The following is a 24,220-nucleotide window of genomic DNA, read 5'->3' on the forward strand; positions in this document are numbered from 1 at the left end:
CTGGGGCTCGGTCCTGTGAGCTGTATTCACAGCCGGGCCGGGCCTGCTCCAGGCCCCACACGGACGGACAGACGGATCTTCCCTTCCCGTCCTTCCCACACCCCTTTTTGCTGGCCTCTAGATTGTTTGCCCTGGAATGTCTGGCAGTCTCATTGTATAACAGTCCTGGAGAGGAAGGGCAGGGCGGGAAAGAGGGAGAAGGGCCTGGTGACTCCATGGGCTCCTCCAGTCCCCCCCTCGGCCAGGCTGCTTGAGAACATCTAGGTGAGGCCACCGGTGGCCAGGCCCTGGGACACAGCAAATAGCAACCAGGGCCGGAGGGAGACAGCTGCTCTGGATGGAAAGTGGGGTGAGGGTGCCTCAAAGAAACACTCAGGCTGGGCTTGGGGTGGGGGCGGCCTGGACCCTTCTGCTGGCAGTCCCAACGTGACCTGCACCTTACTGCTTGGACCAGAGCGCAGACAGGAGCGGAATCCTAAGCTCAGAAGGAAACCCCTTGCTTATACTTCCACTCCCGTGTCCTTTACTGTAAAAACCTGGCTTAAAAAAAACTGTGCTGAGCACAGGGACGTGTGCATTGACCTGGGCTCAAGTTCCCACTCCCCACCTGCAGGGGGAGAGCTTCACAAGCAGTGAAGCAGGTCTGCAGGTGTCTATCTCTCTCCCCCTCTCTACCTTCCCCCCCCACCTCAGTTTTCTCTGCCCTATCCAGTAAAATGGGAGAGATGGCCTCCAGGAGTGGTGGATTCATGGTACCGGCACCAAGCACCAACGATGACCCTGGAGGCAATAAAATAAAATAAAATAAAATAAAATAAAATAAAATAAAATAAAATAAAATAAAATAAAATAAAATGTTCTGAGCCTGGGGCCTTACATATTCGTGATCTCACTGAGATGGGGCAGCACAGCACCAGAGCTGCCATGCACAGCACAGTGTAGCCCTCCTCCCCCACACCTGCTGAACTAACTCTAAAGGTTTTATTTTTTATGTATTTATTTTATTCTGAAGATTGACTTAACTAATGAGAGAGGCAGAGAGAGCCAGAGTGGAGTGTCACTCTGGCACATGCGATACTGAGTCTCGAACTCAGAGCTTCCTGCTTATGCGTCCAACATCCACCCACTGCACCGTCTTCCTGGCGGCATCTCTGTTTGTTTCTCTCTGCTTGGCAGCTCTGAGCAGCCAAGTCCTGTGGGAGCCTCCTCCTTCCAACTGAACATGGGGCCTGTGTTCCAGAATCTTCCAGGGGCCAATGTGACCACCATGAGAGCAAAGATGTTCACGTATTTGTGTACCTTGGACATTCTGGTCCACCACCACCACCCCCTCCTTTCTCAACGTGGCAGAGGTCAGATTTCTCAGATTTCTCCTAATTGTGGCCAGACATCCTGTGTGAGGGTCGACGGGGGAGGGCGACTGGGAGCCCAGCTTTGGACGCCCGGCCTTGCTCCCAGTTCTCCTGATTCCCACGCCCTATTTTTAGAGGCTATCTTCACAGGCCTGTAGAAATACACTTATTATTCAGCACAGAGACGTGGTTCGGTGTCCCAAGGCAGTTGATGCTGTGGAAAGAGAAGCCATTGACATTAGCAAGCACACTTAAGACAAGTCACGTCTCTTCATAGACCTTTGTAGCTGGACCCTCAGGGGCTGAGACTTGGAAAATGATGCTGCCTGATTTTTTTTTTGGTTTTCTTGATTGACATTATTAACGTGAGAACATGAGAGACCAGAGCATCACTCTGGTACATGCGAAGCTGGGGATTGAACTCTGGACCTTGTGCCTGAGAGTCCTAGTGCCTCATCCAGTGTACCACCTCCCAGGGTGTGTTAAAGACTAGCATGCGGCATCTTAGACTCCCAGCTGACTGGTTTGCTGCTGTTATAGTACCCAGCTCTTCAACTCCTAAAACAGTTGTTAATAAGGCCGACAGAATGGCTCCCTTGGACAGCTGCTTTGCCATGTCTCATGAGACCTAGGTTCAAGCCCAGCTTCCACCACATTAAAAGGGGCTTCAGTGCTGTGGCTTCTTTCCTCTCTCTCCCTCTCTCTCTCTGAGGAAGTCAGTCTGGAGGGGTTGAGGGGTACAGTCCTGGAGATGACGAAGAGATTGGGGGTGGGTGGGTGTAGGAGAGCCAGAGCATCACCGATACTCTGATGGGGTATGAGTAGTGGAACTCAGGACTTGCAAAAAAAAAAAAAACTGAGCAGGGGAGGCTCAGGTGGTGGCGCACTTGGTTGAGCACACACATTACAGTGCTCAGGGATCCAGGTTCAAGCCCGTGGTATCCATCTGCAGGGAAGAAGCTTCACCACAAGTGGTGAAGCAGGGCTGCAGGTGTCTCTGTCTCTCTCCATCACTACCTCCCCCACCTCTCTCAGTTTCTGTCTGTCTCTATCCAATAATAAAGTAACAAAATATTTAAAATAGATAAGTAGATCTTCATTTTTGACCAGGGCATTGCTCTGGCTTATGGTGCTGCTGGCAATTGACCCCTTGGATGTTGTGGTGCCTCAGACATGAGAGTCTATTTGCATTAACCATTGTACTGTCTCCCCAGCACACACTAGTCTTGAGTTCAGGCCTCAGAAACCCTCACACTTAATAAGGAAAAAAAAAAAGTGATGAAGCAGTTTCCTCTATGTCATCAGTCGTCCTCGGTGGAACTGGAAGACATGTTGAGTGAGGTCAGCCAGAAAGAAGGACAAACACCCAAGGATCTCACTTGTGAGGCGGCCACAGTGAAGAGGGACAGGGGCTGGGTGTGGTATATGGCGTCAAGGCAAAGGGCTCTGGGGAAGCGGGAGGGCGGGGAACTTTGGGGGCCTGGCGCATAATGAAATCATACCCATGTACAGTGACCGCACTGTAAGCCATTAAGCCTGTCAAAAAATAGTGATAAATGATCTAGTCAGCTGTCTGGGGGAGGGTGAGAGGGCAAGCAGACACCAGAGCACTATTCACTCTGCCTTCTGGTGGTGCTGGGGATGGAACCTGGGGCTGTTTGACCTAAGGATGCAGCGGTGCAAGCCCTGGCAGACTCCTCTCACTGAGCCGGGAGCCACACAGAAGTTGCCCTCCCACACTCCATGGCCGGGTGGCTCTGTGTGGGGTGGCAGCCGTTGAGGGTGGGATCTCTCCTTGATCCGTAGCCTCAGAATCTTGCCGGAGGGGGGAGGTCCTGTCCAGACCCAGCCAAATCTGCAGCCTCCAGGAAAACTAGAACTGCTATTGGTTTGGGACCTAGGGAGAGGTGTGGGGGTCAGTAAGCACATCTGGATGTGAGCTCATGACAGACTGGGAGCAAGTTTGTTTGCTGAGGGAGAAGGTGTGGCCGGGAGAGCACCTGGCATCTGCGGCACTGGGCATGGGCGCAGAAAGGGAGGGAGGGAGGAGGAAGGAAGGACCATCTTTTTTTTTTTTTTTTTGCCTTTAAAATAGAATTTTATTTTTAGAGCAGTTTTAGATTCACTAGATACAGCAGAAAGTTACAGAGATTCCCATTTCCTGTCTCCCCCCATCCCAAACAGGGACATTCCTGGACATGGAATTGTCACGCCTTGGTGACACACCTATCACAGGCTTTCTGGCAGGTGCACAGTGACAGATGCAGGTGGCCATCAGTCTGTCACCGTGCAGAACAGCTAACCCCCGGACTCTCTAAATGTGTTTGCTGGCGTGCGGTGCCGTCTCCCTGAGTTGCCTGCTTGGGTAGGGTGTACTTAGCATCCCGGTCACTGGTGTTCCTGGGATTCAAGCGTGCCAAGTTAGTGATGTTTCTTTAGTTTTCCCTTTCCCTCCAGGCTTATCGTTGGGGCTTGGTACCGGCACTACGAATCCACTGCTCCTGGCGGCCATCTTTTCCATTTTATTGGACACTACAAAGAGAAATTGAGAGAGGAGGAGGGAGAGATGGAGAGAAAGAGAGACACCTGCAGACCCTGCAGGTAGGGAGCAGGGAGCTTGAACCCAGATCCTTGTGTGGGTCCTTGAGCTTAATACTGTGTGCACTTACCCACTGCCGGGGTGGGGGTGGGGGGCATTTATAGTCTTTCAAATGTTTACCCCCTCTCTCTTAGGAGAGAGAAGTAAAGAATGGCCTTTATTGGACAAGACAGACAACTTGAGGGGGAAGGGGAGATAGGGAGAGAGACAGACACCTGCAGACCCGCTCCACCACTTTGAAGCCCCCCGTAGGTGGGGGAACTGGGGGCTTGAACCTGGATCCTTGCACTTCTTACTAAGTGTACTTAACCAGGTGTGCCACCGCCTGCCCCCCACCCCCACCTTCGGCTGTCTTTTCTAGACTGTTCCGCACGCTTCTGGGCTTGGCCCAGGGACTCACCACAGCCACAGCTGGGGGAAGTGGTGGCAGGACCAGGCCACTCTAACCACAGTGGGCCCTGAGCTGGGCTTTCCCACTCACCCATCTCCGCCGCCCTGCTCTGTGCTCCCAGCTCCCCTGGAGAAGGCGGACGGAGTGGGATGCAGGTCTTCTAGGGGACTGGTCAGCCCAGCCTGGGGAGGTAGAGCTCATGTGTCCCTGCCAGAACTTTCTCCCTTCCTAACATTTGCTTATCATTGAGGGTTGGGAAAGAGAGAGAGAGACCGTAGCTTCACTCTGGCACACGTGATGCCTGGGATCAAACTCGGGACCTGGTGCTCCCGGCACCACGTCTACTGTGCCCCCTCCCAGCTGACGGTGACAACACGTCACCTACAGACATATCAGTGGAGGTGGCCTTTCCGTCTGGCCTCTGCGTGCCCCCAGCAGCTGAACAGTCACCTGTACTTTGCTCCTGAGCTTCTTTAAGATTTATTACAGGGGTGGTCAAATCACCCCCCCATAACTGGGAGGTCCCCATGGCACCCCAGGAGCTGCTTGCACCCACCCAAGGGTGCTGCTCAGCTCAGGCTTCCAGCGGTGCCAAGGACTGAACCCAGACCTCAGTCCTGCCAGCCACACTCGCCGTTGTGCCCTCTGCCTGGCCCCTCTCCACTCTCTGAGCAGGTCTGAAGTGAAGCTGCAGGTCCCTGGGGGGGCTGGCCCCAGGGACCCGGCGGCCTGACCCTCCCCACCCCCAGCCCACCCCAGGATACACAGCTGCTCTGTGTCTGAGGGAAAGGCTTTCTGTCTGGCAGCTGCCAGGGCAGGGTCCCCATCACTCAGTGACCCACAGAAATGTCTAGCAGAAGCAGGGTGCAGGGAGCAGGGGAAGAATCTCCTGGGGCCTGGGACGGGAAATACCAGGCGTGGCCCCCAGGGAGAAGGGGGCTCTGGGGGGGGGGGCATGGGAGGACAGAGCTGCCCCTGCTCCAGAGCTAAAGGTTAAAGTTGAGCCTGTGGTGCAGATAAGCCCCCCACCCGTTGAGGTCACTGGGGGCCTCCCCACACCCAGCCTGGCTCTGTCATCACTGCCTGACCCCTGGGCCGGCCTCCCACACAACTGGGCGCTCTGCACAAAGACGCCCTTGCAGCCCCCACCCCCACCCCACCCCCAGGAGCCAGGGATTCTGGAAAGAGCCTGGGGAGGCCTCCTGCGGGCCTGTGCTTCTGGAGAGCAAGAAAGCTCCTTAACAAAAATGTATTGGGGGGGGGGGGGGTCGGGCGGTAGCACAGCGGATTAAGCACACGTGGCGCAAGGACCAGAGTAAGGATCCCAGTTCAAGCCCCCGGCTCCCCACCTGCAGGGGAGTTGCTTCACAATCGGTGAAGCAGGTCTGCAGGTATCTTATCTTTCTCTCCCTCCTCTGTCTTCCCCTCCTCTCTCCATTTCTCTCTGTCCTATCCAACAATGACAACAACGATGATAACCACAACAAGGCTACAACAACAAGGGCAACAAAAGGGGGAAAATAGCCTCCAGGAGCAGTGGACTCATGGTGCAGGCACCGAGCCCCAGCAATAACCCTAGAGGCAAAAAAAAAAAAAAAAGATGTATCAGGGGCCAGGGCCAGATGGTGGTGCACCGAGCTAAGTGTACATAGTGCTTGCTCAAGGGACTGGGTTCAAGCCACCGGCTCCCCACCTGCGGGGGGGACAGTTACACAAGTGGTGAAGCAGGTCTGCAAGTGTCTTTCTGTCTCTGACCCTCTCTATCTCCCCTTCCTCTCTTAATTTCTCCTGCCAAATAAAAATAGAAAGAAAAGATAATGGGAAAAATGGCCCTCAGGAGCAGTGGCTTTGTAGTGCCGGCACTGTGCCTCAGTGATAACCCTGGAGGCAAAAAAAAAAAAAAAAAGAGTGAGGGAAAGAGAGAGAGAGAGACAGGCAGACAGACAGATACACAAACACAGCATGTCTCTGGCACATGCAGTGCCAGGAGTTGAACCCAGAACCTCAGGTCTGCAAGGCCAGTGCTGTAGCCACTGTGCCACCTCTCACGCTCCTCAGAGAAGGCCCTTTCACATGAGGCCTTTCTCTAGACCGCTCCCACGAACCCATCTTGGGGCTTAAAGACGCCCCCACGTCCCTCCCCACCCAGCGGGGCTCTCCCTGGTGGGCTCTCTCCCAGGAGTCTGAGCTGAGGGGGAGACAGCTATCTCAGAGGCTCCCTGCTGGGACCTGGGCAGCTTCCTCTTCCTTCCTGGCCTTTGAGATCAAAACCACACGGACACTCCCCCAGGCCTAAAATAGCAACCCCCCCCCCAAGGGTCCCACGTGAAGATGTTTGTGAATGGCCACTGGGCACCAGATGCTACCCAGATGTTTCCAATCTGCAGGGACTGCGGAAGCAAGTGTCTGTCTCTGTGGGTGGGGCTGCCTTGGGGGGTGTCTGGGCCGAAGGGGCTGCCGCGGTGGGGGGCCAGGTGGGGAGGTGGGGGGCAGGACCTCTGCTGGAGCACTGTGGACGTGGACAGGTCCAGATTCAGGCCCTCAGAGGGCAGGCGTTTCTTTTTTTTTTTTTTTTTAAAGAATTTAAAAATATTTACTCCCTTTTGTTTCCCTTGTTTTATTGTTGTAGTTATTGTTGTTGTTGGATAGGACAGAGAGAGATGGAGAGAGGAGGGGAAGACAGAGGAGGGGGAGAGAAAGACAGACACCTGCAGACCTGCTTCACCGCTTGTGAAGCGACTTCCCTGCAGGTGGGGAGCCGGGGGCTGGAACCTGGATCCTTACTCCGGTCATTGTGCTTTGCACCACATGTGCTTAATATGCTGCGCTACAGTCTGCCCCCCCTTTTTTCCAAGATTTTATGTATTTTTTCCTTTAATAGGGGATTAATAATTAATAAGATATTTAATAATTATAATAATATAATATAATAATATTATAATTAATAATAATTATAATATTATAATAATTATAATATATTAATAAGATACTTAATAATTATTAATTCTCATTTATTAATGAGATTGAACCAGATATGTGGGGGCAGTGGTGCACCCAGTTAAGCGCACATCGTACAGAGCACGAGGATCTGGGTTTGATCCCCCAGCCCCCACCTGCAAGGGATCTTCACAAGTGGCGAAGCAGGCCCGCAGGTGTCGCTCCTTCTCTCTCCTTCTCTGTCTCCCCCTCTCTCAACTTCTCTCTGGCATACTCAATAAAATAGAAGAAGTGCCCCCACAGGGCCAGGCGGTGGTGCACCTGGTTGCACGCTCACATCACCACACGCAAGGACCTGGGTTCAAGCCCCAGGCCCCCACCTGCAGGGGGAAAGCTTCATGAGCAGTGAAGCAGGGCTGCAGGTGTCTCCTCTCTTCTGTCTCCCCTTCCTCTCAATTTCTCTCTCTCTCTTTTTTTAACATTTATTTATTCCCTTTTGTTGCCCTTGTTGTTTTATTGTTGTAGTTATTATTGATGTTGTTGTTGGATAGGACAGAGAGAAATGGAGAGAGGACAGGAAGACGGGAGAGAAAGACAGACACCTGCAGACCTGCTTCACTGCTTGTGAAGCGACCCCCTGCAGGTGGGGAGCCGGGGGCTCAAACCACGATCCTCACATCGTTCCTTGCACTTTGTGCCACATGCGCTTAACCTGCTATGCTACTGCCTGACTCCCTAATTTCTCTCTATCTCTATCCAATATAAAATAAATAAAATTTTTTAAAAAAGAGGAAAAAGAAAATTGGCCTCCAGGAACAGTGGATTCGTAGAGCTGGCACGATAACCCTGGAGACAGAAAAAGCCAGACGTCACTCTGGTGTGGTGCACGTGTAGCTGGGGATTGAATCCAGAACCTCATGCTTGAGAGTCTTGTGCTTGATCCAGTGTGCCACCTCCTGGACCACTTGGTTTTTTTTTGTTTTTTAAGAGATGAATTTTAGGGCAGGGGTAGACAGCATAATGGTTCTGCAAAGAGACTTTCCTGCCTGAGGCTCCAGAGTCCCAGGTTCAATCCCCTGCACCACCATAAGCCAGAGGTGAGCAGGGCTCTGGTTAAAAAAAAAAAAAAGATAAATTTATTTATTACATATTAAGAGAGAGTCTCACATCAGAGAGAGGAGCCAGAGCGCTACTCCTGCCGTGGGTTGAACTGGGAGCTGCCCTCCCCATGGAGCCATTCCAAGCCCTTTTGACACCATGCTGGGGCACCCTGTGACACAGCAGACACCCACCCCGTGAGGTGATCTCCCCACGGCTCTCCAAGGCTCAGCAGGTAGAGTGCACACCTGAGCACCTCTGGGCCAGAGGTGATGCTGCAGGGTGGGGGAGGGGTGTGCACCTCTCATTAGTAAAGGAGTCAGCTGGGGGAGATGACAGAGTGGAGACGGAGCAGGTGGAGAGCCTCAGCCAGACGCCGCCAGGGCCCTGAGATCGGCTGCTCTCAGGGTTGAGAGAAAACGGCTTCAGTCACTTCCTAGTCCATCTCAGGAGTCTGGTGGGGCAGCACCCCACCTAGAGAGGGAAGGGTGTCAGACTGTCAGGGCAAGATCCCTCTCAAGCTGGGGGACTCACCAAGAATGTGCTAGACCTCCATGACAGCTGTTGGACCGTCACCAGAAGCGATTCTCTGAGACCCCAAGAAACCTCAAGGTCATATTCTGTGCTCAGACCCCAGGCCCTTCAGGGACAGAGCCAGATGTGGGAGTCACAGACACACTTTTTTAAAATGTGTTTTTTTTTTTTAAAAAAAAAGATTTTATTTATTAATGAGAAAGGTAGGAGGAGAGAGAAAGAACCAGACATCACTCTGGCACATGTGCTGCCGGGGATCAAACTCAGGACATCATGCTTGGGAGTCCAAAGCTTTATCACTGCGCCACCTCCTGGACCACACTAAAATTTTTTTAAAAATTTTATTTATTTATTTTTGAGAGAGATACAGAGAGAGACACACAGAGAAACACCAGAGCACTGCTCAGCTCTGGTTTATGGTGGTGCAGGGGATTGAACCTGGGACTCTGGAGCCTCAGGCAGGAAAGTCTGCATAACCATTATTCTGTTTTCCCTGCCCTAAATTTTGTTTAATATTTATTTATTTTTTTATTATTTTCCCCCCAATATTTATTATTAGGTAGAGACAGATGGAAATTGAGAGGGGAGGGGGAAAAGAGAGGAGAAGAGATAGACACCTGCAGCCCTTCCTCACCACTCGTGAAGCTTCCCCCTTGCAGATGGGGGCCAGGGGCTTGAACCTAGGCCCTTGTGCACTGTAGTGTGTGAACCTAAGCGGGTGCGCCACCACCTGGCCCCTGACTCAAGTTTTGCATAATCACCTCTCTGGCTGCCATCCTAACTCTTCATACTCCTGCCTGAAGGGGGGCGGCTGTGACAAGGGCGACAGCCTGGAGCCTAGCTCACTGGGCACCTGTGAACAAGCCCCCAGGCATGCTTTGGAAACACAGAGGCTTTAGGTCAAAACAAAACAAAACAAAACAGAAAAACAAACAAAAACTAACAGAATTTCTACTAACAACAAATATCAAGACAGCTGTGATCAAAAACTTCTCCAATAGAGCCTGTCCCCGCCTGCCCGGGCTGGTGTGGGGGCCACTGTGTGTGTGTGTGGGGGGCTTGTATCATGCTGTACCCCCACCCTACCGTTCCCACTCTCGGCTGACTGACTGCTCTCCATTCTCTCTGTTCAGTGCCCGAGGACCTGTCCCTGGAGGAGAGGGAGGAGCTGCTGGACATCCGCCGCAGGAAGAAGGAGCTCATTGATGACATCGAGGTGAGGGGAGGCTGCTGGGCAGAGCCCGCCCGCCACATCGTGACAGCGGCTCTGAGGGTGCCGGCACAACAAAACCAGCATTTCTCTGACACCTGCGGTGCTGGGGTGGGAGCTTGGGGGCCCCAGGCCTGAGAGAGGTCCCCCTACCTCATCCGCTGCTCCCCTGCCTGCCCACTCAGAGGGCTTGGGGGACAGCGACCAGGACAGTTGAGCGGTGGCCTATCGTGTGGTCTCTCACACCCTGGGCGGCCTCCCAGAGTCCCCCGTTTCACACCCTGTGCTCAAGTTGCCCATGGGCACTGAGCAGTGATGGTTCTGACTCCTCCTGGGGGATCCCTGGGCCTGCACCACCCTCCGGGGGCCTGCCACACCCTCAGCCCACCCCATGGCCCTGTCTTGACAGAGGCTGAAGTGTGAGATTGCGGAGGTGATGACGGAGATCGACAGCTTGACCTCAGTGGAGGAGAGGTGAGGCCCGGCGGGAAAGAGAGGCCCTTTGCCAGAGTTGGGGCTGGGTGGCTATGCAGGGCCCCGTCGGCAGGCGAGAGGTCCCAGGTTCCATCCCTGACCCCAGGTTCCATCCCTGACCCCTGGGGGTCCTGGAGCTGAGCCTGGGCTGGCCCCTCTCTCTCCTATGTGCACAGGCTGCAGGCTGCTGACCCAAGTGACAGTGTCTCCTTTTTTTGTTTGTTTATTTGTTTGTGTTTGTTTTTTATTGCCACCAGGGTTATCACTGGAGCTCAGTGTTGGCATAGTGAATCTACTACTCCCAGTGGTCTTTTTTTTTTTTTTTCTTTTCTAGAGTTATTGCCATTCGGTGCCGGCACTACAAATCCACTGCTCCTGGAGACCTTATTTTCCATTTTATTGGACAGGACAGAGAGAAATTGAGAGAGGAGGGGAGATAGAGAGGGGGAGAGGTAGATAGACACCTGCAGACCTGCTTCACCGCTTGTGAAGCGACTCCCCTGCAGGTGGGGAGCCGGGGCTCGAACCAGGATTCTTGTTTCAGATCTTGCACTTCAAACTTAACCTGGTGCATTACCACCTGGCCCTGTCTTCTTTTCTTTTATTAGATATGACAGTGAGAAATTGACAGGGAAAGTCATGCTAGATATGGGAGAGAGGGCTGAGGAGACAGCATAATGGTTCTGCAAACAGACTTTCCTGCCTGAGACTCCAAGGTCCCAGGTTTAGTTCCCAGCACCACTGTCAGCCAGAGCTGAGCAGGCCTCTGGATTCTGTCTCTATATCTTTCTCATTAAAATAAATAAGATATTAAAAGAGAGAGAGCCTGTGATTTTTTTTTTTTTTTTTTTGCCTCCAGGGTTATCACTGGGGCTTGGTGCTGCACTATGAATCCACTGCTCCTAGAGGCCATTTTTTCCCATTTTTGTTGCCCTTGTTGTTTTTTTTGTTGTTGTAGTTATTGTTATTGTTATTGATGTCATCGTTGTTAGGACAGAGAGAAATGGAGAGAGGAGGAAAGACACCTTCAGACCTGTTTCACCGCCTGTGAAGCGTTTCCCCTGCATGTGGGGGGCAAGGGGCTCGAACCAGGATCTTTACACTGGTCCTTGTGTTTTGCACCATGTGCACTTAACCCGCTGTGCTATACTGCACAGCCCCCAGGAGAACCTGTTTTTGAAGCTTCTCCCATTACAGGTGGGGAGTGGAGCCTCGATCCTGGGTCCTTATTCATGGTAGTATGTCTGCTCAGCCTGGTGCCCCACCACCCAGGCCCCTTCCTCTGTCTGTCTAAGTGACGGTGGGCACCCCCGGGAGCTGCGTTTCACCTACAGTTTAAGCAGCAACACAAGGGACCAGAGCCTCCCTTGGCGAACCTTGTGGACCTTCTGTGTGGTGCCAGGGCTCAAACTTGGGCTACATTTGGCTAGGCATGAGTCCTGCCCTCTAGCTCTCTCTATGGCCCTGGTATTTATTTATTGATTTATTGATTGTTATTTTGCCACCAGGGTTGTCTCTGAGGCCAGTGCTTTTATGCCTCCACTCTTTCCAGCACCTGCATTTATTATTAATAAATAAATATTTATTAATAAATAATTAACAATAAAAATAAATAATTAATAAATAAATATTTATTAATAAATAAATAAAAAGCGCAGTGGGTTAAGTGCATGTGGAGCAAAGCGCGAGGACTGGCCGAAGGATCCTGGTTTGAGCCCCTGGCTCCCCACCTGCATGGGGTCACTTCACAAGCGGTGAAGCAGGTCTGCAGGTGTCTATCTTTCTCTCCCCCTGTCTTTCCCTCTCTCCATTTCTCCAACAACAGTGACATCAATAACAACAACAACTACAATAAAACAACAAGGACAACAAAAGGAAATAAATATTTTTTTAAAAAGAGAGAGAGACAGAGAAGGAGAGGACAAGACCAGCAGCATCATTCAGGAAGCTTCCCCCCAGCAGGTGGAGACCAGGAACTTGAACCCAGGTCCCCATGCTTGGTAACAGGTGTGCTCGCTCTACCTAGTGCACCACACCCCAACCCTCAGCTTATGTTACTATGTTATTGTTATTATTGAGGGGTTAATCTAAAGCATTACATTAACCCCTCAATAATAACTGCAGTCATTGATAGGAGTACAGCTTCACTCTGCCAGGGCCCTGCAGCCGCACTGCCCCCTTCCCTGGTGTCCCCAGAGTCCTTTGCTTTGATGCAATACACCCCGTGTTTAATTTTTAAAATATAATTCATCTTATTTTTATTAAATAGAGAAATTGAGAGGGAAGGGGAGATGGCAAGAGAAAGAGAGGGCAGCGTAATGGTTCTGCAAAGAGACTTTTAGGCCTGAGTCTCCGAAGTCCCAGGTTCAATCCCCCGCACCACCATAAGACAGAGCTGAGCAGGGCTCTGGTTGAGAGAAAGAAGGAGTTGGGCGGTAGCACAGTGGGTTAAGCGCTCATGGTGCAAAGCGCAGGGACTGGCTTAAGGATCCCAGTTCGGGCCCCGAGCTCCCCACCTGCAGGTGGGTAGCTTCACAGGTGGTGAAGCAGGTCTGCGGGTCTTCCCCCCCCACACACACACATCTTCTCCTCCCCTCTCCATTTCTCTCTGTCCTATTCAACGATGACAGCAATGGGAACAACAATGATAACTACAACAACAATAGAGCAACCAGGGCAACAAAAGGGGGAAAAAATGGCCTCCAGGAGCAGGATTCATGGTGCAGGCACCAAGCAATAACCCTGGAGGCAAAAAGAAAGAAAGAAAGAGGCTGTCGCCTTGCTTCACCTGTACACCTGTAGCCTTGCTTCACCACTTGTGAAGCTTTCCCCCTGCCTTGGGGACCGGGTGCTCGAACCTGGGTCCTTGCACACTAATGTGTGTGCTCAACCAGGTGTGCCACTGCCCAGCCCCATCTGTGCTCATTCTTTATCTGCACATGGCTGTATTAGGAGAGTGAGGGCTCCTGGCGAGTAAGCATGTCTGCTGACCCAGGCGAGAGCGGCAGGGTCGGGGGCGGGGGGGGGGGGGGGACCAGCAGAGCCTCTGCGCTAACTCTCTTGCCCGTGGCTTCAGGCAGCTGGGCTTCCCCCGTCCCCAGCACCATCAGCCAGAGCTGCACAGGGCATTGGTTAAAAATAAATAAATAAATGAAAAAAGCAGCCAGGCCAATAGTCAAGGCCCAGACCCTCGTCCTCCATGACGGGCTTTGTCTATACAGCAAGACGACACAGCGGAACAAGCAGGTCGCCATGGGCAGGAAGAAGTTCAACATGGACCCCAAGAAGGTAAGATGGCCGCCGGGCGGAAGGCAGGGCTTCCCCACTCGGACCCCAAGCCTCAGGCAGCCTGGTGGGGTGAGACGGCCCAGGAACCAGAGCAGGGAGGGAGCAGGGCTGCGTGCCTCCCCCCTGGGCGAGCTCTGACCCTGTGCCGGTGACTCTGTTTTTAAAGATCTTCTTAACTTTACTTACTTAATTTGACAGGACAGAGAGACTGAGAGGGAAGGAGGATAGAAACAGAGAGAGATCTGCAGCCCTGCTTCACTGTTTGTGAAGCTTTCCCCCACCCATAGGGTGGGAACCAGGGGCTTGAACCTGGGTCCTTGTGCATAGTAGCATGTGCACTCAACCAGGTGCACCACCACCTGGTCCCTTTCTTTCTTTTTTTTTCTTTCTACTTTTGCCACTAGGGTTATGGCTGGGGCCCAGTGCCTGCACCCTTCCTGGCTGCTTTCCCTGTCTTTATTTTGTGGTTAGAGGGGGACAAGGGATAAAGGGGGGGGGGGCACCTGCACATTGTTAGCTGCCCCTACAGGTGCGGACCAGGGGCTTGAACCCAGGGTGCTTTTTTCCTTGTTTTAACAAGAGCGCCACCTAGCTCTGGCCTATGGTGGTGCCCCGGGGACTGAACTTGGGACCTTTGGAGCCTTGGCAGGCTCTGTCGCACGCCCAGTGGCGGGCTACCCAGCCAGTGTCGCATCTTCTGAGACCACAGTCACCCACAGCCGAACCACACTGCTGCCTTCCTCACAGAGCCCGAGGGGTCCCCCCAAGACCTGGGGCCACCCTCCCACTACCCCTGAGGCCTCTGCACCCCTCCCCCCCAATGCTGGTGCCAGGGCTGCAGGTCCCACTGGGAAGGAGCCTCCAGCACCCATGTCCTTGTGTTCTGGGACACAGGAAAGGACAGGCACGTGTCGGGGCTGGGGTGCCTTGCTGCAGATGGAGGGCGCGGCCCAGGCAGCCACTCCCACTTTAGCAGCCCTCCCCGAGTCCCCACAGCCAGAGACACGCTATATTTAGGACCGTCAGACATATTAATTTCTGAGTAAATGCTTTTTTTGGGAAGTCTAACATATGGCGCACAGATTCTCACCCAGTAGCTTGTCGGACTTGTGCAAATCCACATCCACGGGGTGGCCGGGGCTGTAGAGATCAGCACACCTGCCTGACCCCGAGTCCCCGTGTCCCTGTGTCCCCACCCAGTCAGGGCTCTCTGTCACCGCCCATCCCTATGACCTTACGATCCCGACAAGGATGAAAGAAAGTGGGTTGCATCCAGTTCCTCCCTGCTGCAAGTCCCCCCCCCCCCCCCCCCGGCCTAGCTCCCTCAGAGTGTTCCAGAAGGTGTATGTCCTCCTGGCATGGGACTTGTGGTTCTAGCTTTTGTCGGGATTCCAGTGGGCCAGAGCCGGGCCTGCTCTCTGCGGCTGTCCCCGGGGCTCTCCAGCCCTCCCAGGGCATGTGATCTCCCCAGCTGGAGGTCTGTGATCAGCTACCATGGTGGGGAGCAGATTGACAGGAGACTCCAGAAGCAGAGCTCACAATGGGCTTCCTCCTTAGTGGAGCTGGTACCCAAAGGGCAGGATTTTGAGACCCTGCTGTGTTGATCCAACACCAGCCAACCTCTTTCTCTTAGGTTGCCAGGGCTCCAGTCACCACGCCTGCATTCCAAGCTGGCGTGACTGGTGCCTGTGCCACAGGGCCAGGTCTAGTGTGGTAGATGGGGATGGGTGGGGTTTTTATCTGAGCTGGGCCACCGCTGGGTCACTGGGTAGCCTCGGCCGTCACGCCTTCTCACGGCCACCAGCAGAGGCCGGCTCACTCAGCTTTGAACCTGCTGGGCTGTGGACGGGGCTCTGGCCTGACCCCTACTCCTCTTCTCCCGTGTCCTCAGGGAATTCAGTTCCTCATCGAGAACGACCTTCTGCAGAGCTCCCCAGAGGACGTGGCCCAGTTCCTGTACAAGGGCGAGGGCCTGAACAAAACAGTCATCGGGGACTACCTTGGCGAGCGGTGAGCCGGCCTGCCGCCCCAGAAGCCTCCCCCCTCCCCAGTCTGTTTCCTGCTGACCTTCCTCCCCTCCCTCGGGGGCTTGAGTGCAGGGGCAGGGGTTCCCTTCTCCACTCTCCTCTTCCTCCTCTTCCTCAGGGTCACTGCTCAGGACAGAAAGGAGCCCAAGGCCACACCTGCCCCGGGTGACTTTAGTCTTCAATCAGATCAGAGTGTTATTTTATTTAACCCAGAGCCCTGCTCTCAGCTCTGGCTGAGATTGAACCTGGGACCTTGCAGCCTCAGGCTTGAGAGTCTTGCAGAACTGTTGTGCCATCTTCCTGGCTCACAAAAGTGTTTATTTATTTATTCCCTTTTTTGTTGCCCTTGTTGTTTATTGTTGTAGTTATAGTTGTTGTTATTGATGTCGTTGTTGTTGGATAGGACAGAGAGAAATGGAGAGAGGGAAGGAAGACAGAGAGGGGGAGAGAAAGATAGACATCTGCAGACCTGCTTCACCACCTGTGAAGCGATTCCCCTGCAGATGAGGAGCCGGGGCTCAAACCAGGGGGTTCCTTACGCTGGTCTTTGCGCTTTGCACCATATGCGCTTAACCCACTGCGCTACCCTCCGACCCCTACAAAAGTGTTCATACACACACACACACACACACACACACACACACACACACACACACACACACACATTCCCTTTTGTTGCCCTTGTTGTTTTTTTTTATTGTTGTGTAGTTATTATTGTTGTTAGACAGGATAGAGAGAAAAAGAGAGAGAGGGAAGACAGACACCTGCAGACTTGTTTCATTGCCTGTGAAGTGACTCCCCTGCAAGTGGGGTGCCGGGGGCTTGAACCAGAGTCATTTGGCCTGTCCTCGTGCTTTTCGCCATGTGCTCTTAACCCACTGTGCTACCGCCCAACTCCCCAAATGTGTTTTTTTAAGCAAGAGCAGCAGCAGGCAGGAAGTGACATCTTGAGAGACCTGACACCTTGTCTCTGACAGCACCAATGTTTTCTTTAAATATTTACTTATTGGACAGAGACAGAGAAGGCAAGAGTTAGGGGGCAGGAAGAAAGAGACACCTGCAGCTCTGCCTTACCACTTGTGATGCTTCCCTCCTGCAGGTGGGGACCAGGGGCTTAAACCTGGGTCCTTATGCACTGTGATGTGTGCACTCAACCAGGTGCGCCACCACCCAACCCCTCCCACTGCCAATCTGTAAGGGTAGAATGCCCTATCCTTGTGGGGGATGGCTAGCGCCCCCCCCCCCCCAGAAACACCCCATAGCCTCATGCACTGTCAGGTGAAGCCAAGGAGCCTGATCTCCCCACCACACACCAGACTGAGTGCCAGGATGGAGAGATAGCTCACCTGGTAGAGGGCACACCTCACTCTGCGTGAAGCCCTGTATCTGAACCCTGCCACTAGCTGCGGATGGTGGAGCAGTGCTGCGGTCTCTGTCCTGCTCTCCCTCCCTGTGGGACTGTCTCCATAGGAGAAGCGGGCCCGGCATTCACCACCCCTTATGTGTCCCCCCCCCCCAGGGATGAGTTTAACATCAAAGTCCTCCAGGCCTTCGTGGAGCTTCATGAATTTGCTGACCTCAACCTTGTCCAAGCCTTACGGTGAGTGTTGGTCCCAAGTGGGGGGTCCCAGTCCCCGAGTCCACAGGGAGCTGCAGACCTCTGGTCAATGCCCCCTGGGCACCCAGGTGGGAGTTGGAGCCATGCTGTGGACAGGGCTTGGGGCGGCCCATGGCCATCCCACGGACACACGCACGGACACACACCCTCCGGACCCCCTCCCGGAAGGACCCCCATCGACCCCCCCGTGTGTCTGCAGGCAGTTCCTCTGGAGCTTCCGGTTGCCTGGGGAGGCGCAGAAGATCGACCGCATGATGGAGGCCTTCGCTGCACGCTACTGCCTGTGCAACCCCGGCGTCTTCCAGTCCACGGGTGAGTCCCCAGGCGAGTCCACGCACCTGGCCCGGGGCCCAGGGCCCTTCTGCTGGGTCCCAGCCCTGGTGTCCCCGGGTCATCTGCTGGATCTCACCTCCTATCCCAGGGCCCTTCTACTGGGTCCCAGCACCTGTCCCCAGGCATGTCTGTGTGTCTTATGTCCAGTTCCCTGGCCCTGTCAGTGTTTCTCAGCCCTGTCACTACTGGGTCACAGCCTGCAGCCGCCCCCCCCCCCCCCCGGCCCTGACTCTGCCTCAGCCCGGCCTGGCCCCTGACCCCACCCCTGCCCGGCCCGGCCCCACCTCCGCAGACACCTGCTACGTGCTGTCCTTTGCGGTCATCATGCTCAACACCAGCCTGCACAATCACAACGTGCGCGACAAGCCCACGGCCGAGCGCTTCATCAGCATGAACCGTGGCATCAACGAGGGCGGTGACCTCCCTGAGGAGCTGCTGCGGGTGAGCCCCACACCACACACACCCCAGGCGGGGCACCTCTGCCGGCCATCCCGGGTCCGAGCGCCCACCACCCACCATGTCCCCCCAGAACCTGTACGAGAGCATCAAGAATGAGCCCTTCAAGATCCCCGAGGACGACGGCAATGACCTGACGCACACTTTCTTCAACCCCGACCGCGAGGGCTGGCTGCTCAAGCTGGGTGAGTGGCCCTCTGGCCTCCTCCGGCCTGTCCCCTGGCTTGTCCCCCTGGGACTCTGTCCCCCTGGCCTCTGTTCCTCTGGCCTCTGACCCTCTGGCCTCTGTCCCCCTGGCCTCTGTCCCTCCAGCTTCTGTCCCCTTAGCCTCTGGAACTCTGTTCCTCCGGCCTCTGTCCCTTCGGCCTCTGTACCTCTGTCCCTCTGGGACTCTGTCCCCCCTGGCCTCTGTCTCTCTGTACCTCTATCCCTCTGGAACTCTGTTCCTCCGGCCTCTGTCCCCCAGCCTCTGTCCCCCAGCCTCTGTCCCTCCAGCCTCTGTCCCTCTGTACCTCTGTCCTTCCGGCCTCTATCCCTCCAGCCTCTGTCCCTCTGGAACTTTGTCCCTCTGGCCTCTTTCCTCCAAGCCAACCCCAGATGGCCAAGTGGGGGCTCCCTCCGGTGCCCCCCACCCGCACCCAGGGCCCTGGGAGTCCCGTCCAGGGAGCAGGGCCCGCTAAACGTGCCTTCTTGTTTCCCTCCTGCCTGTGCGCCCACCTTTCTGTTCTGTGCCGGGCTGTCCCCGCTCTCCTGCCTCAGGAGGTACGTACCTGGGGGCGCTGCTCCCCTCTCCTGGGGCGCCTCCGAGGGTGTGCATCATGCCCACGGCGGACGGGCCTGGCTTCCAGAGAGACGCCCACCGGTGCTCGCTTGTTCTGGGCCATTTCAGGGGCTTCACTCATTTCACTCCATTTCACGGTTCCTCTGATGACAGGACTGGGAAGGAGCCGGGGGCTCTGCATGCCGACCCTGGCAGTGTTGTCCGGGACTATCTGGGGGGCCCCCTTGTGGTGCAGGGGCAGAAGTCAGGGCTGCACACCTCATCAGGCGAGAGTCCCCGCTGACTGTTTAGGGTTCCTGCCCATGGGGAAACAGATTGGGGCAGAGCCCAAGTCTTGGTGGCTGTGTGGTGCCGTTATTGTTATTGTTGGCGAATCCACGTGTCTTGGCCACTGTTTTTCCTTTTGCTTTTTCTCCCTTTTCTATTCTTCATAGAAATAGGACAGAGAGAAACTGAGAGGGTAAGGGGAGATGGAGAGGGAGAAAAAGAAGCTTCACCACTCAGGAAGCTTCCCCCCTACAGGCAGGGAGGAGGCCTTGAACCAGGTCCATTGTGCATGGTAGTGTGTGTGCTTAACCTGTGCACCACCACCTGGCCCTCCTAGTATTTATATATATATATATATATATATATATATATATATATATATATACTATTCTTAAAATATTTTTTATGTGGTACAGGAGGTGGTGCAGTGGATAAAGCATCAGACTCTTAAGCATGAGGTCCTGAGTTCAATCCCTGGCAGCACATGTACCAGAGTGATGTCTGGCTCTTCCTCTCTTCTCCTAGGTTTCTCATTAATAAATAAAATATTTAAAATATATATATTTTATTTTGAGGGCTGGATGGTTGCACAGCAGGTTAAGCGCACATGACACAAATTACAAGGACCAGCATAAGGATCCTGGTTCAAGCCCCCAGCTCCCCACCTGCACGGGAGTCACTACACAGGTGGTGAAGCAGGTCTGCAGATGTCTTTCTCTCCCCCTCTCTGTCTTCCTCTCCTCTCTCCATTTCTCTCTCTGTCCTATCCAACAACAACAGCAATGGCAACAGTAACAACAAGGGCAACAACACGATAAAAATGGCCTCCATGAGCAGGCACCGAGCCCCAGTGATAACCCTGGAGGCAAATATATATACCTTTTTTTATTTTAATGAGAGACCCCAGATCTCTGCTCAGATCTGACAGTGGTGCTGGGGCTTGAACCTGGGACCTCAGAGCCTCAGACAGGGGTCTTTTGCAGAACTATCATGCTGTCTCACCAGCCCACTTCTATTATTATTATTATTTTAATTTTTATTTATAAAAAGGAAGCACTGACAAAAACCATAGGATAATTCCCACCATAGGATAATTCCCACATAATTCCCACCACCAGAACTCTGTATCCCATCCCCTCCCCTGATAGCTTTCCTATTCTTTATCCCTCTGTTATTTTTTTTAAATATTTATTTATTCCCTTTTGTTGCCCTTGTTTTTTATTGTTGTAGTTATTATTGTTGTTGTCATTGTTGGATAGAACAGAGAGAAATGGAGAGAGGAAGGGAAGACAGAGGGGGAGAGAAAGACAGACACTTGCAGACCTGCTTCACCACCTGTGAAGCGACTCCCCCTACAAGTGGGTAGTCGAGGGCTTGAACCAGGATCCTTACGCCGGTCCTTGAGTTTTGTGCCACCTGTGCTTAGCCTGCTGCACTACTGCTTAACTCCCCCTGTTAATTTTTAAGATTTTATTTTATGCCTTGTTTTTCTAGCTCAGCTCTAGCTGCTGGTGACACCAGGGTCTGAACCTGGGGCCTGGGGCCATCAGGCAGGAGAGCCCTGTGCTTGTGACTCCAGTAGGCTCAGGTGCAGGCTGGGTAGGCAGTGCCTGTCCTGGGACTCACTCACTGACCTTCTCCGGCCTCTGCCTTTTTTGGACGTGAGCGCCCAGGTGCCTGAGTGACCACGGGCCGTGGGTCCCGTCTAGGAGGGCCAAGACTCAGCAGTAGATGGTCCCTGCCCTGCCTGCTGGCTCTGGACACGGGACTTAGCTTCTCATACAACTCCTGGCTGAGCTCTGGGCACTGACTTCGGGGCACCTCTGTGCTGTTGATGGTGGCGCTGTCAGAACCCATGGCTGCCTAGAGCTACGGTGCCCAGAACCAGACCTGCAGAAGGGCACTGCTGCCCTGTGCTGTGGCTCCTGGCCTGAGGTCTCCTTCTGCCTGTCTGCTTGAGGAGCAGAGTCTCCTGCACCTCCCCAGCCCAGCCTTTATTTATTTATCTGTCAGTTGCCAGAGCCCCGCTCAGCTCTCGTTGATGGTGGTGCTGGAGATTGAACCTGGGATCTCAGTCTCAGGCAGGAGGAGTCTTGCAGAACCACAGTGCTGTCTCCCCTGCCCATTTACCTTTTTTTTTTTTTAATCTTTTTTTTATATTTATTTAATTTATTTATTCCCTTTTGTTGCCCTTGTTGTTTTATTGTTGTAGTTATTATTGTTGTTGTTGTTGGATAGGACAGAGAGAAATGGAGAGAGGAGGGGAAGACAGAGAGGAGGAGAGAAAGATAGACACCTGCAGACCTGCTTCACCGCCTGTGAAGCAACTCCCCTGCAGGTGGGGAGCCGGGGTTCGAACCGGGATCCTTATGCCGGTCCTTGTGCTTTGCGCCACCTGCGCTTAACCCGCTGAGCTACAGCCGGACTCCCCCCATTTACCTTTTTAAAACTGTTTGCAGAGCTGGGGCCTTATGCTAAGTATTCCCTTAAGATGGAGACAAGACACAGAGCTGGTGACCCCCCCCCACCCCCACCCTTCCACCCTGTACCTTCTCCCCTATGGTGTTGTGAATTGACCCTGGGCCACTTGACTTGGCTTGCTTCTCACTCGGGGAGCTTTCTCTCTCTAGCCCACATTCTTTATTTAAAAGTGATTTTCTTTTTCTTTTTTTTAAAAATTAATTTAATTTATTTATTTTCCCTTTTGTTGCCCTTGTGTTTTTTATTGTTGTTGTGGTTATTATTGTTGTTATTGATGTTGTCATTGTTGGATAGGACAGAGAGAAATGGAGAGAGGAGGGGGGAGACGGGGGGGAGAGAAAGACAGACACCTGCAGACATGCTTCACCACCTGTGAAGCAACTCCCCTGCTGGTGGGGAGCCGGGGCTCAAACCAGGATCTTTAGGCCGGTCCTTGCTCTTTGCGCCACATGCGCTTAACCCGCTGTGCTACTGCTCGACTCCCTTTAAAAGTGATTTTCTTAGTTCCATGTAAATTGCTATCATTTTTTTCCCTTATGTTTTGGCCAGGGCACTGCTCGGCTCTGGTTGTGGCGGGGCTGGGAGTCAGACGAGGGACAGGGGAACCTCAGGCCGGAGAGTCCTGTGTGCAGACTGCTAGGCCCAGCCGGCACCCCACCTCTTGGGTCTTAGAGGTGGAGGCAGAGTGGGGTCCTCCCTGTGGTGCTGAGGACCAGTGTGAGGTGTGCACTCTGCCAGCTGAGCTGAGACCACCCCCGATACAGTGTTGCTGCCCTGGTCCTAGGGACTGTGGTGAGGGTCCCCCATAAGGGGCCTCACAGTTGTGTCCTCACCACATGTGTGAGCCAACATATCTGTGGTGCCTGTGTCACCTGATGGGCTCCCCGCAACCCCACACTAGCCTCCTGGTTGTCCAGGGAGGGGACATGTGTGGCCTGGGGACACACCCTCCTGGACCCCACTAACCTCACTCAGTCCAGGGCCCCCAGCTGCTCAGCCCTCAGGAACTGGACAGGGCAGAAGTGTCCCCAGACTCAAGGCTTCCTGCCAGACCCACTTCTGCAACAGCGGGGACAGCAGGATGCAGGTGGATGCTGGGCCCTTGAGAACTGGCCAGGGCTTGGCAGAAGGGCCAGTGTTGTGCTGGGGGTAGGGAATAGAAGGAACGGGGGTGCCCTGGTGGGTCTGGGTCTCTTCTGTGATGGAGGCTTCTGTCATGCTATTTCCACACCTGTAGGCCAGTCTGTCCCCGCCCCCTCCCCTCTGCCCAGCATGAGGGGGACCCTGCCTGGACACCTGCAGTGCAGGAACCCAACCCAGGGGTCAGTGATGGGGGCTGAGGGTTTGGAGTTGGAAGGCAGGAACTGGGGTTGACTCAGTTCTGGGGGAGCTTTGGGGTCCAGTCAGAATTGGGGTGGCAGTGAGAGCAGGGGAGACATGGTTGGACCTTTACAGCTTGGGTAGCCTCACCCACTGTGTCCAACCCACCTCCCTGGTCCCCTAGGCCTCGGGAGTACACACAACCTGGAGAGGGGCGAGGGCCCAGTGGGCTGCAGGGACCCTCCCCAGGGTGACCACCCATGGACTACAGGACGCAGAGCTCAGTGTCACTGGAGGGGGCTGGAAGGTGCCCCCAGTGGGTGTCTGCAGGAAGCCCGTTTCTGTGATCCTGCATCAGAAGTGAGGGCTGGGGTGGCTACTCGGCCTGCAAGGTATACACAACCCCCAGGCTTCCAAGCCTGTGGCCTGGCTGCCAGCCCCAGAGAACCTTCCGGAAGGCCCCAGGTCCGGCTCACTGCTCGTGCTTGCAGGGGGCCGCGTGAAGACCTGGAAACGGCGGTGGTTCATCCTGACTGACAACTGCCTTTACTACTTCGAGTACACCACAGTGAGTGTGGCGCCCCCCACCTCGGGGTCCTCCCATCCCAGCAGGGCCTGGGGGTCACTCTGTCCCCATCCCTGCAGGACAAGGAGCCCCGGGGCATTATCCCGCTGGAGAACCTCAGCATCAGGGAGGTGGAGGACCCGCGGAAGCCGGTGAGCGGAGCGGCGGCCTGGGGTGGGGCATCCTGTCCTGGGTAGGCACCCGCCACCAACACCCCTGCTCCGACCCTGGCAGAACTGCTTTGAGCTCTACAACCCCAGCCACAAGGGCCAGGTCATCAAGGCCTGCAAGACAGAGGCGGATGGCCGAGTGGTGGAGGGCAACCACATTGTGTACCGCATCTCTGCGCCCAGCCCTGAGGAGAAGGAGGAGTGGATGGAGTCCATCAGGTGGGGGGCCCCCGGAAAGATGGGTGGCCCGAGGAGGAGGGAGTCCATCAGGTGGCCCTGAAGAGGAGGGGTGTAGGGAGCCTGTCAGGGTCAGGTGGGG

The 24,220-nt window shown here is 54.3% G+C and overlaps 1 protein-coding gene across 1 annotated transcript in view; it reads left to right on the forward strand.

The window, feature by feature from the left end:
• CYTH3 (cytohesin 3) overlaps window positions 1–24,220 on the forward strand; it is a 39,742-nt gene that overhangs the window by 13,608 nt on the left and 1,914 nt on the right. Inside the window, exons 2-12 of the mRNA XM_060173289.1 lie at window positions 10,045–10,127; window positions 10,531–10,595; window positions 13,817–13,883; window positions 15,775–15,893; window positions 17,430–17,510; window positions 17,728–17,840; window positions 18,154–18,302; window positions 18,391–18,502; window positions 23,658–23,734; window positions 23,812–23,883; window positions 23,966–24,120. Coding sequence (XP_060029272.1) covers window positions 10,045–10,127; window positions 10,531–10,595; window positions 13,817–13,883; window positions 15,775–15,893; window positions 17,430–17,510; window positions 17,728–17,840; window positions 18,154–18,302; window positions 18,391–18,502; window positions 23,658–23,734; window positions 23,812–23,883; window positions 23,966–24,120 — 1,093 coding nt within the window. The remainder of the gene's footprint in view (window positions 1–10,044; window positions 10,128–10,530; window positions 10,596–13,816; window positions 13,884–15,774; window positions 15,894–17,429; window positions 17,511–17,727; window positions 17,841–18,153; window positions 18,303–18,390; window positions 18,503–23,657; window positions 23,735–23,811; window positions 23,884–23,965; window positions 24,121–24,220) is intronic.

This window comes from Erinaceus europaeus, chromosome 15, assembly GCF_950295315.1.
Source record: "Erinaceus europaeus chromosome 15, mEriEur2.1, whole genome shotgun sequence".
NCBI classification, from domain to species: domain Eukaryota; kingdom Metazoa; phylum Chordata; class Mammalia; order Eulipotyphla; family Erinaceidae; genus Erinaceus; species Erinaceus europaeus.